This window comes from Podarcis erhardii (assembly GCF_964252035.2).
Source record: "Podarcis erhardii genome assembly, chromosome: 2".
NCBI lineage: Eukaryota > Metazoa > Chordata > Lepidosauria > Squamata > Lacertidae > Podarcis > Podarcis erhardii.
The window spans coordinates 113,735,522-113,748,296 of record NC_138498.1 but is presented as its reverse complement, the minus strand read 5'-3'; the positions used below and the strand labels follow the sequence as shown (position 1 = coordinate 113,748,296).

Below are 12,775 nucleotides of genomic sequence, written 5' to 3'. Positions count from 1 at the left end.
AGTCTTTACAACCCTGGACAGCATTGTTTTTTCCCTGACCGTGCAGCTCCCAAACCACACACACAGACCATAAGTTAATTACGGTCAAAAGATTAGAGTGGGTTCTAAAAATATAATTAAAGAAGAATGAAGCGGTAACATCAGGAATGTAACGAAGATATGTTTGTAACGGGATTGGGAAATGTATTAAATTTAAATAATTTGGATGGATTTGTTAAAATTTGGAAAACTAATAAAAAATAAAATAAAAATATGCCTCTTATAGGGTTGCCGTATCAAAAAAGTGAAGATCCAGACACCTTTCTTGGCATAGTTGTTTTTGTAAAATCTATTTTTAATGAATTTCACCAAATTCAACGCTGCCGACATGGGTTACCATAAGCCCATATTTTCTCGGACATTTCAGCGATTTTCCGCCTGGACACCGTTTTAGATGACCAAATCCAGGCTATTTCCAGGAAAAGGGATGCGGGTGGCGCTGTGGTCTATACCAGAGAGCTTCTTGGGGTTGCTGATCGGAAGGTCTACGGTTCGAATCCCCGCGATCGGGTGAGCTTCCTTTGCTCTGTCCCAGCTCCTGCCAACCTAGCAGTTCGAAAGCACACCAGTGCAAGTAGATAAATAGGTACTGCTGCGGCGGGAAGGTAAACAGCATTTCCAAGCGCTCTGGCGCTCGTCACGGTCCTCTGTGTGCCAGTAGCGGTTTAGTCATGGTGGCCACATGACCCAGAAAGCTGTCTGTGGACAAATGGCAGCTCCCTCAGCCTGAAAAGCGAGATGAGCGCCGCAACCCCATAGTCGCCTTTGACTGCACTTAAACGTCCGGGGGTCTTTTACCTTTTTACCTTTATTTCCGGGAAAATACAGATGTATGGCAACCCTAGCCTCTCAGTTATGAAAGGCAGGAGGGAAATGTGTCTTCCAGCATGCAATGAATGCTGCATAATGAAGGTGCTGGACACACCTCTGTGGGAAGGGAATTCCACCGCTTGGGGGCTGCCACAGAGAAGGCCCTGTCCTGGGCCACCTACCCACCCTGAACTCCTGCAGGCGGCGAAACTACCAAGAGGCCCTCCTCTGCTTATCTTGAGATGGTCTGTATGGATGGAGGCACCCTTTCATATATTTGGGGCCCCGAGTCACTTAGGGCTTTAAACACTAATGTGAGCATTTTGGGACGGAAATGCAATGGCGACTGGTAAAACTGTGAGTGTGATAAAGGCAATTCTCCAGTTATGCAGGGGGTTATGTTCTGGGCCCACGTGCGCTTAAGTGAAATCTCGTAATGTGGGGAGTGCCCTCTAAACCCCCTTTAAACACCTCCTCTGCTGTTCTCTCTCTCTGCAATCCATACCCAAAATAGGTAAAGGTAAAGGGACCCCTGACCATTAGGTCCAGTCGTGACTGACTCTGGGGTTGCGGCACTCATCTCGCTTTTTTGGCTGAGGTAGCCGGGGTACAGCTTCCGGGTCATGTGGCCAGCATGACTAAGCTGCTTCTGGTGAACCAGAGCAGCGCACGGAAACGCTGTTTACCTTTCCGACAGAGCCATACCTATTTATCTACTTGCACTTTGACATGCTTTCAAACTGCTAGGTTGGCAGGAGCTCACCCTGTCGCGGGGATTCGAACCGCCGACCTCCTGATTGGCAAGTCTTGGGCTCTGTGGTTTAACCCACAGCGCCACCCGCATCCCAAAATACTGTGTCCTAAAATATCAATAACTAGAATTGAAGCTCTGGAGAGGATGAGCAGCATAAACAAGGCCCCGCTGTGCCTCCGGTCTCTTAGGGGCTTCCGTCGCCCTCACTGACATTCTATTCAGGCTTCGGGAAGGGTTTCCTCATGAGTCACAAGGACTTCCTGGCTCTCTCCAGCCATTTCTGGGTCTGAATTAGAATTATTTCCCAGTGCCGCACTCAAGCAGAACACGTGTGTGTGTTTCTGTACTGTTGTTTTGGTTGCTCTCAACATATTTTTTTTTTAGTTTGTAGGGTTGTATTTGCTATGACAAATCCATAAACTGACACTATTAACCCTGCAAAGGAACAAAGAGGGCATGGAAATGTATTGAAAACCAGCCTTTGCCAACCTGGTGCCCTCCAGATGTTCTGGACTACAACTCCAAAACATCCAGAGGTTGCCAAGTGGGCAAAGGCTGGTTTAAACAAATTCTTAACTAGCTTTGGTCTCCAAAGGGGGTTCCTTTCAAGACAGAAAAGGCCCGACAGAGCCACTTATCTCTGTGCTTCTCTGGAAAGACCCCCAAGAGACTCGCAGAGAAACCTCTTCATTTTACATCTTGAGCCCTTTCTGCCCGCAACACAATCCAGCCCAATTCCATCCTCTTGAGAAAGGCAAAAAAACCACCCTTTATTCACAGACAGCCAAGGACACAGAGAGAGAGAGAGTTATTTGCAAGCCTCTGCTAGCCGGTTGAACGCTTGGGACAGCGCCGTGACAGTGTCCAATATCCGGCGGCGATCCTGTTCTGCCAAGCGCGCACTGCAGCGTTGGGCAAATTTGTCCGGGTGCCAGAGGGCCTGCTGGTGCCGCAGGAAGCGCCGGTAAGCAGCTTGGTCGGAGGGCTCCATACCGTGGAGCGCCACGGCGGCCATCTCCTCCGGCGTCCCAGCCGGGCACGGCCAGGGAATGTCCACGTATCTCAGAAGGCGCGAACCGTCGGCGGAGAAGACCCGGCTGCAGCCTTCCTCGTAGCGCAGCTTCTTGGCTTCCCTCAGTTCCCTTTCCTTGGCTCGGGCCCGCTTTTGGTAGAGCAGGTATTCCTCCTCACGGAGGTTTCCCAACTTAGGCGGAGGTTTCTGCGGTTCCGCTTTAGGCCTCTGGCGAAGGCGTTCGTTGTCCCGGCTGCGCCTCTGCCTGTATTCACGAGCGATGCGGTCGGCCCAGTCCTCGTAGGTTTCCGTGTCTGGGCCAGCGGTGTAGAAATCCTCTGGGAAGGGCGAAAAGGGAAGAGGAATTTGAGAATACAACTTAAAGGATCGTCTCACCCGTTATACACCCAGCTGAACATGGCACTCGGACGGCAGTTGGCCAGACACATCGTCGGATTCCTCATAACAGCTGTGTGAACCAAGGAGGAGGAAGAGAACTTGTTTAAATTTCTAGGATGACAATTCTCAGACAAAATGGCAATTATGGAAGTGGTCGGAAGATACCATAACACAACTTTGGCTGAAGCTGATTAATATTCTACAGCCTTTAAATTGTTCTTGTGGATAGGGCCTGCAAGACAGAACTGTTCTGCCTGGCCTTTGGTTTGGACTCAGTCTGACCCTTATGTTTCCCGCCCCTTATGGTTTTGATCTATGGAGTACTTTTAAAACGAGGCTGCATTTTAAATTGCATTTTAAGCTGTATTTTAAATTGGTTTTTTCCCTATTATGTTTTTGCTGTAATTTTACTGGTGTTAACCGCCCTAACCCCAGCTCTGGCTGGGGAGGGTGGGGGAATAAATAAAATAAATTACTCCTCCTCCTCCTCCTCCTCCTCCTACTATTAATGGTTTCTATGGTTATTGTTGTTTTTCTTTTTGTTTCCTTTGTGAATGATGCCATGGCCTTTGTCTAGTGCAATAAAGTTTATGATGATGATGATGATGATGAATTTTTGTTCAGGCCTATGTTTATTTTTATTACTTTGCTCTGGGACTAAAAAAATAAGCAGGACAAACCTAGTGTAAATAATAATAATAAAAAAATAAAATCTATATCCCACCTGTCCTGCAAGCAGCTGAAGGAGGCATATGGCTCTCCCCCTCCCCATTTTATCCTTATAGCAGCTCTGCAGGGTAAGTTAAACTGAGGGGTGGTAGATTTGAACCCAGGTCTGCCAGGGCCTAGTTCAACACTCTAACCACTACATTGGCTCTCACAGAACTTTTGACTCTGCGAGGCTGAGCTTCACCTTCGTATTGCCAGCCCATCTCCTGAAACTCGTCCTCCCATTCGCCGAGGAGTTTGCGGCGCCATTCCCTCTCTGCGTCACCCTCTGCCTTGTCTTCCTCAGACGCCTCCTGAGAGCACTGCAAAAAAGGTTATGGAAGGTATCAGCATCCAGTCTGGTCAGCAAGCACCTGAAACCCAACCTTACCCTTCCCCCACGGACCGACGCCGATACCCATTTGTCTTCCTCTTCCCTCAAGAGTTCTCCTGGCGTCTTCCCATCTCTGTTCCTGATGCTCATTGCAGAGGGGCAACGGTTTCGCAAGGGCGAAAACAGGTCTTCGTAGACTGGGGGAAGGGGAAGAACAAAAAAACCCAAAAAAATGAGATTAATGAATGGCAACCGAACTAACAGCAGCAGGCAAACCCTCTCTCCAGTGCCCTCTAATGGCTGCAATATGTGCTGCTGACAGGAAATCCAAGCCTTTTTATATATACAGTGGTACCTCGGGTTACATACGCTTCAGGTTACACACTCCACTAACCCAGAAATAGTGCTTCAGGTTAAGAACTTTGCTTCAGGATAAGAACAGAAATCGGGCTCCGGCGGCGCGGTAGCAGCAGGAGGCCCCATTAGCTAAAGTGGTGCTTCAGGTTAAGAACAGTTTCAGGTTAAGTACAGACCTCCAAAACGAATTAAGTACTTAACCCGAGGTACCACTGTACAGTCATACCTCAGGTTAAGTATGCTTCAGGTTGAGCGTTTTCAGGTTGCACTCTGCGGCGACCCAGAAGTAACGGAACGCGTTACTGCTGGGTTTCGCCGCTTGCACATGCGCTCAAAATGATGTCACGCACATGCGCGGAAGCAGAGACCTGCGCACACACAGACGCGGGTTGCGTTCGCTTCAGGAGCCCTGTTCGCATCCAAAGGTACCACTGTACATAGGTGTAGCCAGGATTTTTGTGGGGGGGCAGGCCTTTTGTGAGGGGAGACCTTAGTTAGCTATGTATTTTCATTGATTTGGGGGCAGCTGCCTCTCCCTGCCCCCCCCCCTTTGGCTACACCCATGTATATATAGATAAATAAATAAATACATAAATTTTATAGCCCACCCATCCACAAATAGCTCAAGGTGGGATACACTGTTCTCCTCCCCATTTTATCCTCACAGCAAGGTTTTAACTTGGGTGGGTGTTGCTTATTGTGTGTGTGTGTGTGTGTGTTTTAAACCGTTCTTAAGTGTTATAAAAGGGACGCGCGTGGCGCTGTGGGTTAAACCACAGAGCCTAAGACGTGCCGATCAGAAGGTTGGCGGTTCGAAACCCCACGACGGGGTGAGCTCCCTTTCCTCGGTCCCTGCTCCTGCCAACCTAGCAGTTCAAAAGCACGTCAAAGTGCAAGTAGATAAATAGGTACCACTCCGGCGGGAAGGTAAACGGCGTTTCCATACGCTGCTCTGGTTCGCCAGAAGCGGCTTAGTCATGCTGGCCACATGACCCGGAAGCTGTACGCCGGCGTCCCTCGGCCAGTAAAGCGAGATGAGCACTGCAACCCCAAGAGTCATCCGCGACTGGACCTAATGGTCAGGGGTCCCTTTACCTTTTAAGTGTTTTATAAGGCTGATTAATATTTTACAGACTGCCAAGGACGCTGTAGTCCTACCTATTAGGGACACTATTATCCAACCAATCAGGGATGCTGTGGCAGTAGATTTCCTGCCCTGTTAGAGAGCTAGCTCGGAAAACCATACAGATCCCTTCCACCTCCATCCTTCCATATTCCATCTCCTCCACCCACAGCAGACAACCACAGAGCCCCATGTGCAAAGGACTTAGCATGTCCATAAGCTGACCAAGGAGATGCTCGAAGGCTGTGCCTCACCTGTGCCTCCCTTGCGGGCCACCTGTCGGGCCGCCACATGCAGAGCTGTGTCCCCACGCTGGTCCGGAACGGAGGGGTCCGCTCCATGCTTCAGCAAGAGGATGGCAGTTTTGTGGTCTTGCCGGGCACAACACCGATGAAGGGGCGTTCGGAGCTTGCGCCCGGCCGCCTCACCCAGGTCCAAGGCTTCCCCGTGGTGTTGCAGGAGCCTGCGCAGTTTGCGGCGGCGGCCGGAATCGACATAGCGCCACAGGCGACGCTGGTACCTTGACGCCATGGGAGCAGGCATGTGGTGGAAAGGGCGTGACGCTGTGGGGGGAGATGCAGGATCAGTACCCAGCGGCCTCCCCCTAGGTTCTGACCACACACCTCCATCTCTGCTTTGCTCAGCTTAGCTGTATGACCTTTGTTTTATACCAGTGATTCCCCACCTAAGCGTCTCTAAAATCTTGATACCATCCCCATAACATATAATTCTTATTATTAAAAAAAAAAGAACTCCTACACATGTGGAGGAAGCCGAAAAGGCCATTAACTTGGTCTAAACAAGCTTCCAAAGAACATGGCATCCACATTGCTTGTGCATTAGAAATTAGAAGTTTAGAAATTATTTATTGTAACTGTTGAGTGGATTTCTGTTTAACTTTTATATCTTGATATTATTATTTTGTACTATTCTAATAATTGTCGAATGTTACTTTTTGATGTAGGTTGCTTATTTTAAAGTTTTGTTTTATTATCACATTTTTGTATTGCATTAGATTGTTGTAAGTTGTACATTTTTTGTTTTTTCAGCTTGTAAACCGCCTTGAGTATTGTAAGATAGAAAGACGGTATACAAATTAAAAAAAAATGAAATGAAAAATGAAAGTATGTCACAATATATATTTATATGCTGTATATGAGGCCCCTAGAACCATAAGAAATGCAAAATGCAAACAAATTCACTGTTAATAACTCATTCTCAAATTCCCCCCTCCCTTAAAAATCAAATTGCTCTCCTGCGAGGCATGTGCCCCATGCTGGGTTTTATACCAAAAACCTAGCTCATTTTCCTTGTGTTTGACACCTCATACTATCTATTTACCTAATGTGTGAGCGCACTCACTCACAAACACACACAGAGTGTTAGGGAAGAGAAATAGCTTTTCTGTAGCCACTTCACGTCTCCGCAACGCCTGACCTCTGTTGGCATCCAGAAATCTTTCACTCCTTTGGGAAAGCTGGGTGGCTTATAGAGAGGCAGACATTACCCACTGGTGGTGGGGGATATTTTTATAGCTGAGTAACAGCCCTGCAGGGACGTGGGGGGCGCTGTGGGTTAAACCACAGAGCCTAGGACTTGCCGATCAGAAGGTCGGCGGTTCAAATCCCCGCGACGGGGTGAGCTCCCGTTGTTCGGTCCCTGCTCCTGCCAACCTAGCAGTTCGAAAGCACGTCAAAGTGCAATTAGATAAATAGGTACTGCTCCGGTGGGAAGGTAAACGGCGTTTCCATACACTGCTCTGGTTCGCCAGAAGCGGCTTAGTCATGTGGCCACATGACCCGGAAGCTGTACGCCAGCTTCCTTGGCTAATAATAATAATAATAATAATAATAATAATAATTTATTATTTATACCCCGCCCATCTGGCTGGGCCTCCCCAGCCACTCTGGGCGGCTTCCATAGAAACCAAAAATACAGTAAAAATAAAGTGAGATGAGCACCGCAACCCTAGAGTCGGCCACGACTGGACCTAATGGTCAGGGGTCCCTTTACCTTTAAGAGCCCTGCAGGGATGCGGGTGGCACTGTGGGTTAAACCACAGAACCTAGGACTTGCCGATCAGAAGGTCAGCAGTTCGAATCCCTGCGACGGGGTGAGCTCCCATTGCTTGGTCCCAGCTCCTGCCCACCTAGCAGTTCAAAAGCACGTAAAAGCGCAAGTAGATAAATAGGTACCGCTCCGGCGGGAAGGTAAACGGCGTTTCCATGCGCTGCTCTGGTTTCGCCAGAAGCGGCTTAGTCATGCTGGCCACATGACCCGGAAGCTGTCTGCGGACAAACGCTGGCTCTCTCGGCCAATAAAGCGAGATGAGAGCCGCAACCCCAGAGTTGTCCGCGACTGGACCTAAGGGTCAGGGGTCCCTTTACCTTTAAGAGCCCTGCAGGATCAGGCCCATCTATTCCAGCGTCCAGCAAAATGTCCCCATGGGGAGAAGCCCACAGTCAGGACCTAAGGGCAACAGCCCCTCTCCCCACCTCACTGTCCTTTCCTTGAGGGTTTTTAAGCAGAGGTTGGATGGCCATGATCTAGCTGAGAGTCCTGCCTTGCGCGGGTTGGACTAGATGATCCTAGGGTGCCCCCTTCCAACTCTACCATTCCGTGATTTCCCCCCAGCAACCTGTCTTCACGCGAGACCCGCTCCTCCCCAATCATAATTACCTAAACCCCCCTCCGACAACTGCAAGGTTTCGCGAGCGAACGGATTCCTCCCAGTCTGCGTTGATCCATGGCGGAAGGGGAGGAAGAAAGGGCACGCACCGATGAGGGCGGATGTGGCTTCAGGAAGCCGCCCAAAGCGAAGTGGTCCGCGCGCGCGTGCCAATACTTGGTGCTCAGCTTATTGGAGTCCGGCTAGGAAACCGCGAGGTAGGACCAGAAAGTAATTAGCCCTCCGGAACAGTCCCATATAGCTTGTTGATAGGTTTCTCACTGTACTATGGAGTCGTCTCCTCTACTTTCCAGTTCATTTGAGGCAGCCCGGGGCTGATGAGAGTTGTAGTTCAAAACATCTGGCGGGCGCCAGACAGGCAAGGCTGCTGGGAGGACTAGTGTGATAATTGTAGCTCATATTTACCTCTATTATTTATCATTAGTATTAGGAGTAGTAATATTTCTGTTGTTGACATCTTTTGCGGGAGACAAAATTAATAAATAATAATTATTTTATTATTTATACCCCACCCATCTGGCTGGGTTTCCCCAGCCACTGGGCAGCTCCCAAGAGAACACTAAAAACACTCTAAAACATCAAACATTAAAAACTTCCCTAAACAGGGCTGCCTTCAGATGTCTTCTAAAAGTCAGATACAGTCATACCTCGGGTTACAGACACTTCAGGTTGCGTTTTTTCGAAACCTGGAGGTACGAACGGGTTACTTCCGGGTTTTGGGGGTCGCACACGCACAGAAGCGCTAAATCGCGACCTGCCAGAGCACAGACGCGCTGCTGTGGGTTGCGAACGTGCATCCTGCATGGATCACGTTCACAACCCGAGCGTACACTGTACAGTGGTACCTTGGGTTTAGTACTTAATTTGTTCCGGAGATCCGTTCTTAACCTGAAACTGTTCTTAACCTGAAGCACCACTTTAGCTAATGGGGCCTCCTGCTGCCGCCACGCCACCGGATCACGATTTCTGTTCTCATCCTGAAGCAAAGTTCTTAACCTGAAGCACTATTTCTGGGTTAACAGAGCCTGTAACCTGAAGCGTATGTAACCTGAAGCGTATGTAACCCGGGGTACCACTGTAGTTGTTGTATTTCCTTGACATCTGGTGGGAGGGTGTTCCACAGGGCAGGCTTCAGGGAATCTTTTTCAGCATCCTGGCTACCAGCTCCCACCACCCCCTTGTAGACACTTCATAGCAGATCCCTTTTTCAGAAATGGTCACCGCAATCTGGTTCTCTCCTTTCCCAGAGCTCAACACGACCCTTTCTTCGCTGCCCATAATAACCACCATCTTGACATTGTTCTGGACACACCAGTGCTCCTGCTGTAACTTGGACAAAGCTATGCCAAAACACTCCTTGCCCCCTGCTGACTCCATCACATCCCTTGCCTTCCTTAAGTTCTCCAAGTTCAGCTGGACAATCCCTGCTTGGAGACGCTCTAGGAACAACGTCTCACTCTTCTCATTGATGTTATAGCCAGCCACGCCATCCTTTGAGAAGACACAGATCTCACTGAGACCTTGGCCACTGCCCATCCATCACATTCCACCAGCATCTGGGCATCTTCCTTGATGAAGCTAGGCTCCATAGCAAAACACTCCACTGCTTTGTCAAAGCAAGCCAAGGATGGGGCCTTCTTAGATGAACTCCAGCACCGCAGCTTGCTACGGGTGGTAAGAAGACTCCCCAGGCTCAGGGGCTGGGAGCAGACGCAGGCTAGGTACTGCTCCCATGTAGCCACAAAGACATGATATTGGGCTTTGCCTTGGATGTAGAAGACAGTGATCTCACAGTCACCCCTCCCAAAAATCCACTCTAACAGCTTGTGGTCAACAGCAATGGTAAGCCGGGCGTTGTTTCTTATGTACCGGGGCTCTAGGCTCAGTTGATTCAAGGCAAGATTCAGGCAGGAGAACAGCTCACTGTTTGGGTCCACACTGCTTCGAAGAGAAAGCAAAGTCGAGAAACTGAAGGCCATCTTTCCCCAGTGCAAAACAAACCTGCGGTGTTGGTTCCAGATTTGCACAATGGGATCTAAGGCCAGAGATGACAGGAGGTTGAAAAATGGTTCTGACATTTATGTCAGGGATGGGGAAACTGTGGCCCAGTGTTGTCAACACTGCTAGGCATATAGTTTCCATTATTTACTTCTATGCAATTTTCAGAGTCTGGATTTCATATCCCTCTGACTTCACTGCTCACATTTTCTCTCTCTAGGCCTATTCATATAATTATAATATATCTGGCAACTCAGGATAACATCTACACATCTGAGGAAGTAGACTCTGGTCCACAGCTTAACAAATGCATTACATATTTGAAAGGTGTCGCATCTCAGAGGCAAGTCCGCTAAGGGAGTCTAAAGGCATTGCTTGGTTTTCGGAAAAGACAATGGTGAGGTTTTCTCAGACTTGACTGCCTTCTTCCCTACAAACCCTGCCAGTGTTCATATTGTCAGAGAGGGCCCTCTTGGTAGTTCTGCTACGCTCAGCTCAGGGTGGCTGTGGCCCAAGGAAAGGCCTTCTCTGTGGCAGCCCCTAAGTTGTGGCATGCCTTTCTTTCACTCTAGCTTTCAGCTAATGATGAACACACACCTCTTTACTCTGGCCTTTGCCACCTGAGGTGTGACCAAGTTGTTGTTTTAAACCACTTTTAATGTTGCGTTTTAATAATAATAATAAATAATAATTTATTATTGATACCCTGCCCATCTGGCTGGGTTTCCCCAGCCACTCTGCATGGCTCCCAACAGAATATTAAAAACAAGATAAAACATCAAACATTAAAAACTTCCCCAAACAGGGCTGCCTTCAGATGTTTTCTAAAAGTCAGGTACTTGTTTATTTCCTTGACATCTGATGGAGGGCGTTCCACAGGGCGGGCACCACTACTGAGAAGGCCCTCTGCCTGGTTTCCTATATCCTCACTTCTCGCAGTGAGGGAACCACCAGAAGGCCCTCAGAGCTGGACCTCAGTGTCTGGGCTGAACGATGGGGGTGGTATACAGGGGTGAGACTGTTTAGGGTTTTAAAGGTCAGCACCAACACTTTGAATTGCGTTTTAATTGTTGTAACCTGCCCTGAGACCTTAGGGTGAAGGAGAGGTAATAAATCAAAACATTAATAGTTCAATTAAAAGATGCTGGAGGCTGCAGTCTTACACACATTTACCTGGGAGTAAGCCCCTTTGAACGGAATCAATGAGTAGTAAAGCGCAACATTGAACTGTGAGGAAAGAGGGCTGGGGCAAGGAATTGTAAACAAAGTGTCAAAGCGGTGCAGCTTGGTAAGTTTAGACAAATTCAGAGAATGATATCAGTGGCTGCTAGTGATAACGGCTATCTTACCTCCAGTGTGGCTGCTGAGAATACAGCAGGGGAGAGTGTACTGCTGCATTCAGGTCCTGCCTGTGGGTATCTGGTCAGCCACTGCGAGAACACGATGCTAAACTAGATGGGCCTTTGGCCTGATCTAGCAGGGCCTCTTCCTATAACCGTAATAAGGCAATACTCCCAAACACAAGCAGCTCAGCACTGAAAGAAAATGCCTCCAGGGGCTGAGGAACCTCCTGTAAAGTTTCCAGAAAAGGCTGGCCACACATCTGTCAGAGATGTCACATTTCAGGCAAGGCAAGATCATCCTTCATTGGATCCCAGGTTTTTTATTACATATCTCCTACATCTAATACCATCTCACCTATCATGGACAAAAGAAAATGCCCATCTTCTTCCATCCTTTCCCTCCTGCCTCCTTAGGTTTATCATTCATTTATTCATTCATACACACATACTGCACCAATCTGGGCTGCCAGTCCTGCCTCCTTGCTATAGTCCTACTTTGTCTTCTACCCATGTTGCTGTGTGGAGGTATGCTGGGAGGCTCCATAACTCACCACTCAGAGGTTGGAGCTCAGATCTTTCTCCTCCGGTGCACTGAGCAAGTGCTGAATGAGTCATGACCTGAGCAGCTGTTCAACCTGTTATTTTGCTGTTTTGTCTCCAGTACATACTTATTTGTTTTCCATGCTTTTGTAGCTAGGGGAAGGCTAACAGGTATCCAGGGTGTTGCTCTCGGGAAGGGCAGCCAAGGGATGGATGGACGGAAACACACACGCACACACACACAGAGCGCACAGCAAGAGTTGCGAAAGACAAGTTGCTCGCGCTTTTGACTGACATGTTGACCCCATTTGTTGGTACAGGGTCAAATTGCAGCACACCTTCAAATTATGTGCAAGGGAACTGGAGAAGCACAAATCTCTTCACCCAAGAGCTCAGCCACCACAAGTATTGCCATGTCTTGAGTAGCCCGGGGGGACTTCCCCTGGACAAGACAATACCTAGAGACTCTATGGAGTCAATGAAAAAGTTACTGTACAGGATCCAGCTTCCTGAGGAAAATCTTTTAAAAGTCAAGTCCCCTTATGGCTGTAATATCTGTCATGGATGTTTCAGCTGGGATTCCTGCATTGCAGGGGGTTGGACTAGATGACCCTTGGATTCCTTCATGATTCTATGATATATACTACAAACGCATGAGAAATGCCCTCT

The 12,775-nt window shown here is 48.5% G+C and overlaps 2 protein-coding genes across 3 annotated transcripts in view; both read right to left on the bottom strand.

The window, feature by feature from the left end:
- Positions 1-12,775, bottom strand: part of LOC309337240 (vespryn-like) — a 411,113-nt gene that overhangs the window by 100,408 nt on the left and 297,930 nt on the right. The window lies entirely within an intron of this gene.
- Positions 2,361-8,551, bottom strand: NFKBIL1 (NFKB inhibitor like 1). Of its 2 annotated transcripts, none has more exons than XM_081853749.1 (5): positions 8,216-8,551; positions 5,791-6,099; positions 4,129-4,253; positions 3,928-4,045; positions 2,361-2,953 (listed from the first exon to the last, which is right to left on the bottom strand). In XM_081853749.1, exons 2-5 carry the CDS (start codon positions 6,077-6,079, stop codon positions 2,412-2,414), a joined length of 1,074 nt encoding a protein of 357 aa, XP_081709875.1. In that variant the 5' UTR covers positions 6,080-6,099; positions 8,216-8,551; the 3' UTR covers positions 2,361-2,411. The 2 variants fall into 2 exon arrangements, with proteins under 2 accessions (XP_081709875.1, XP_081709876.1); XM_081853750.1 differs by having other exon boundaries at positions 4,141-4,253; positions 8,216-8,347.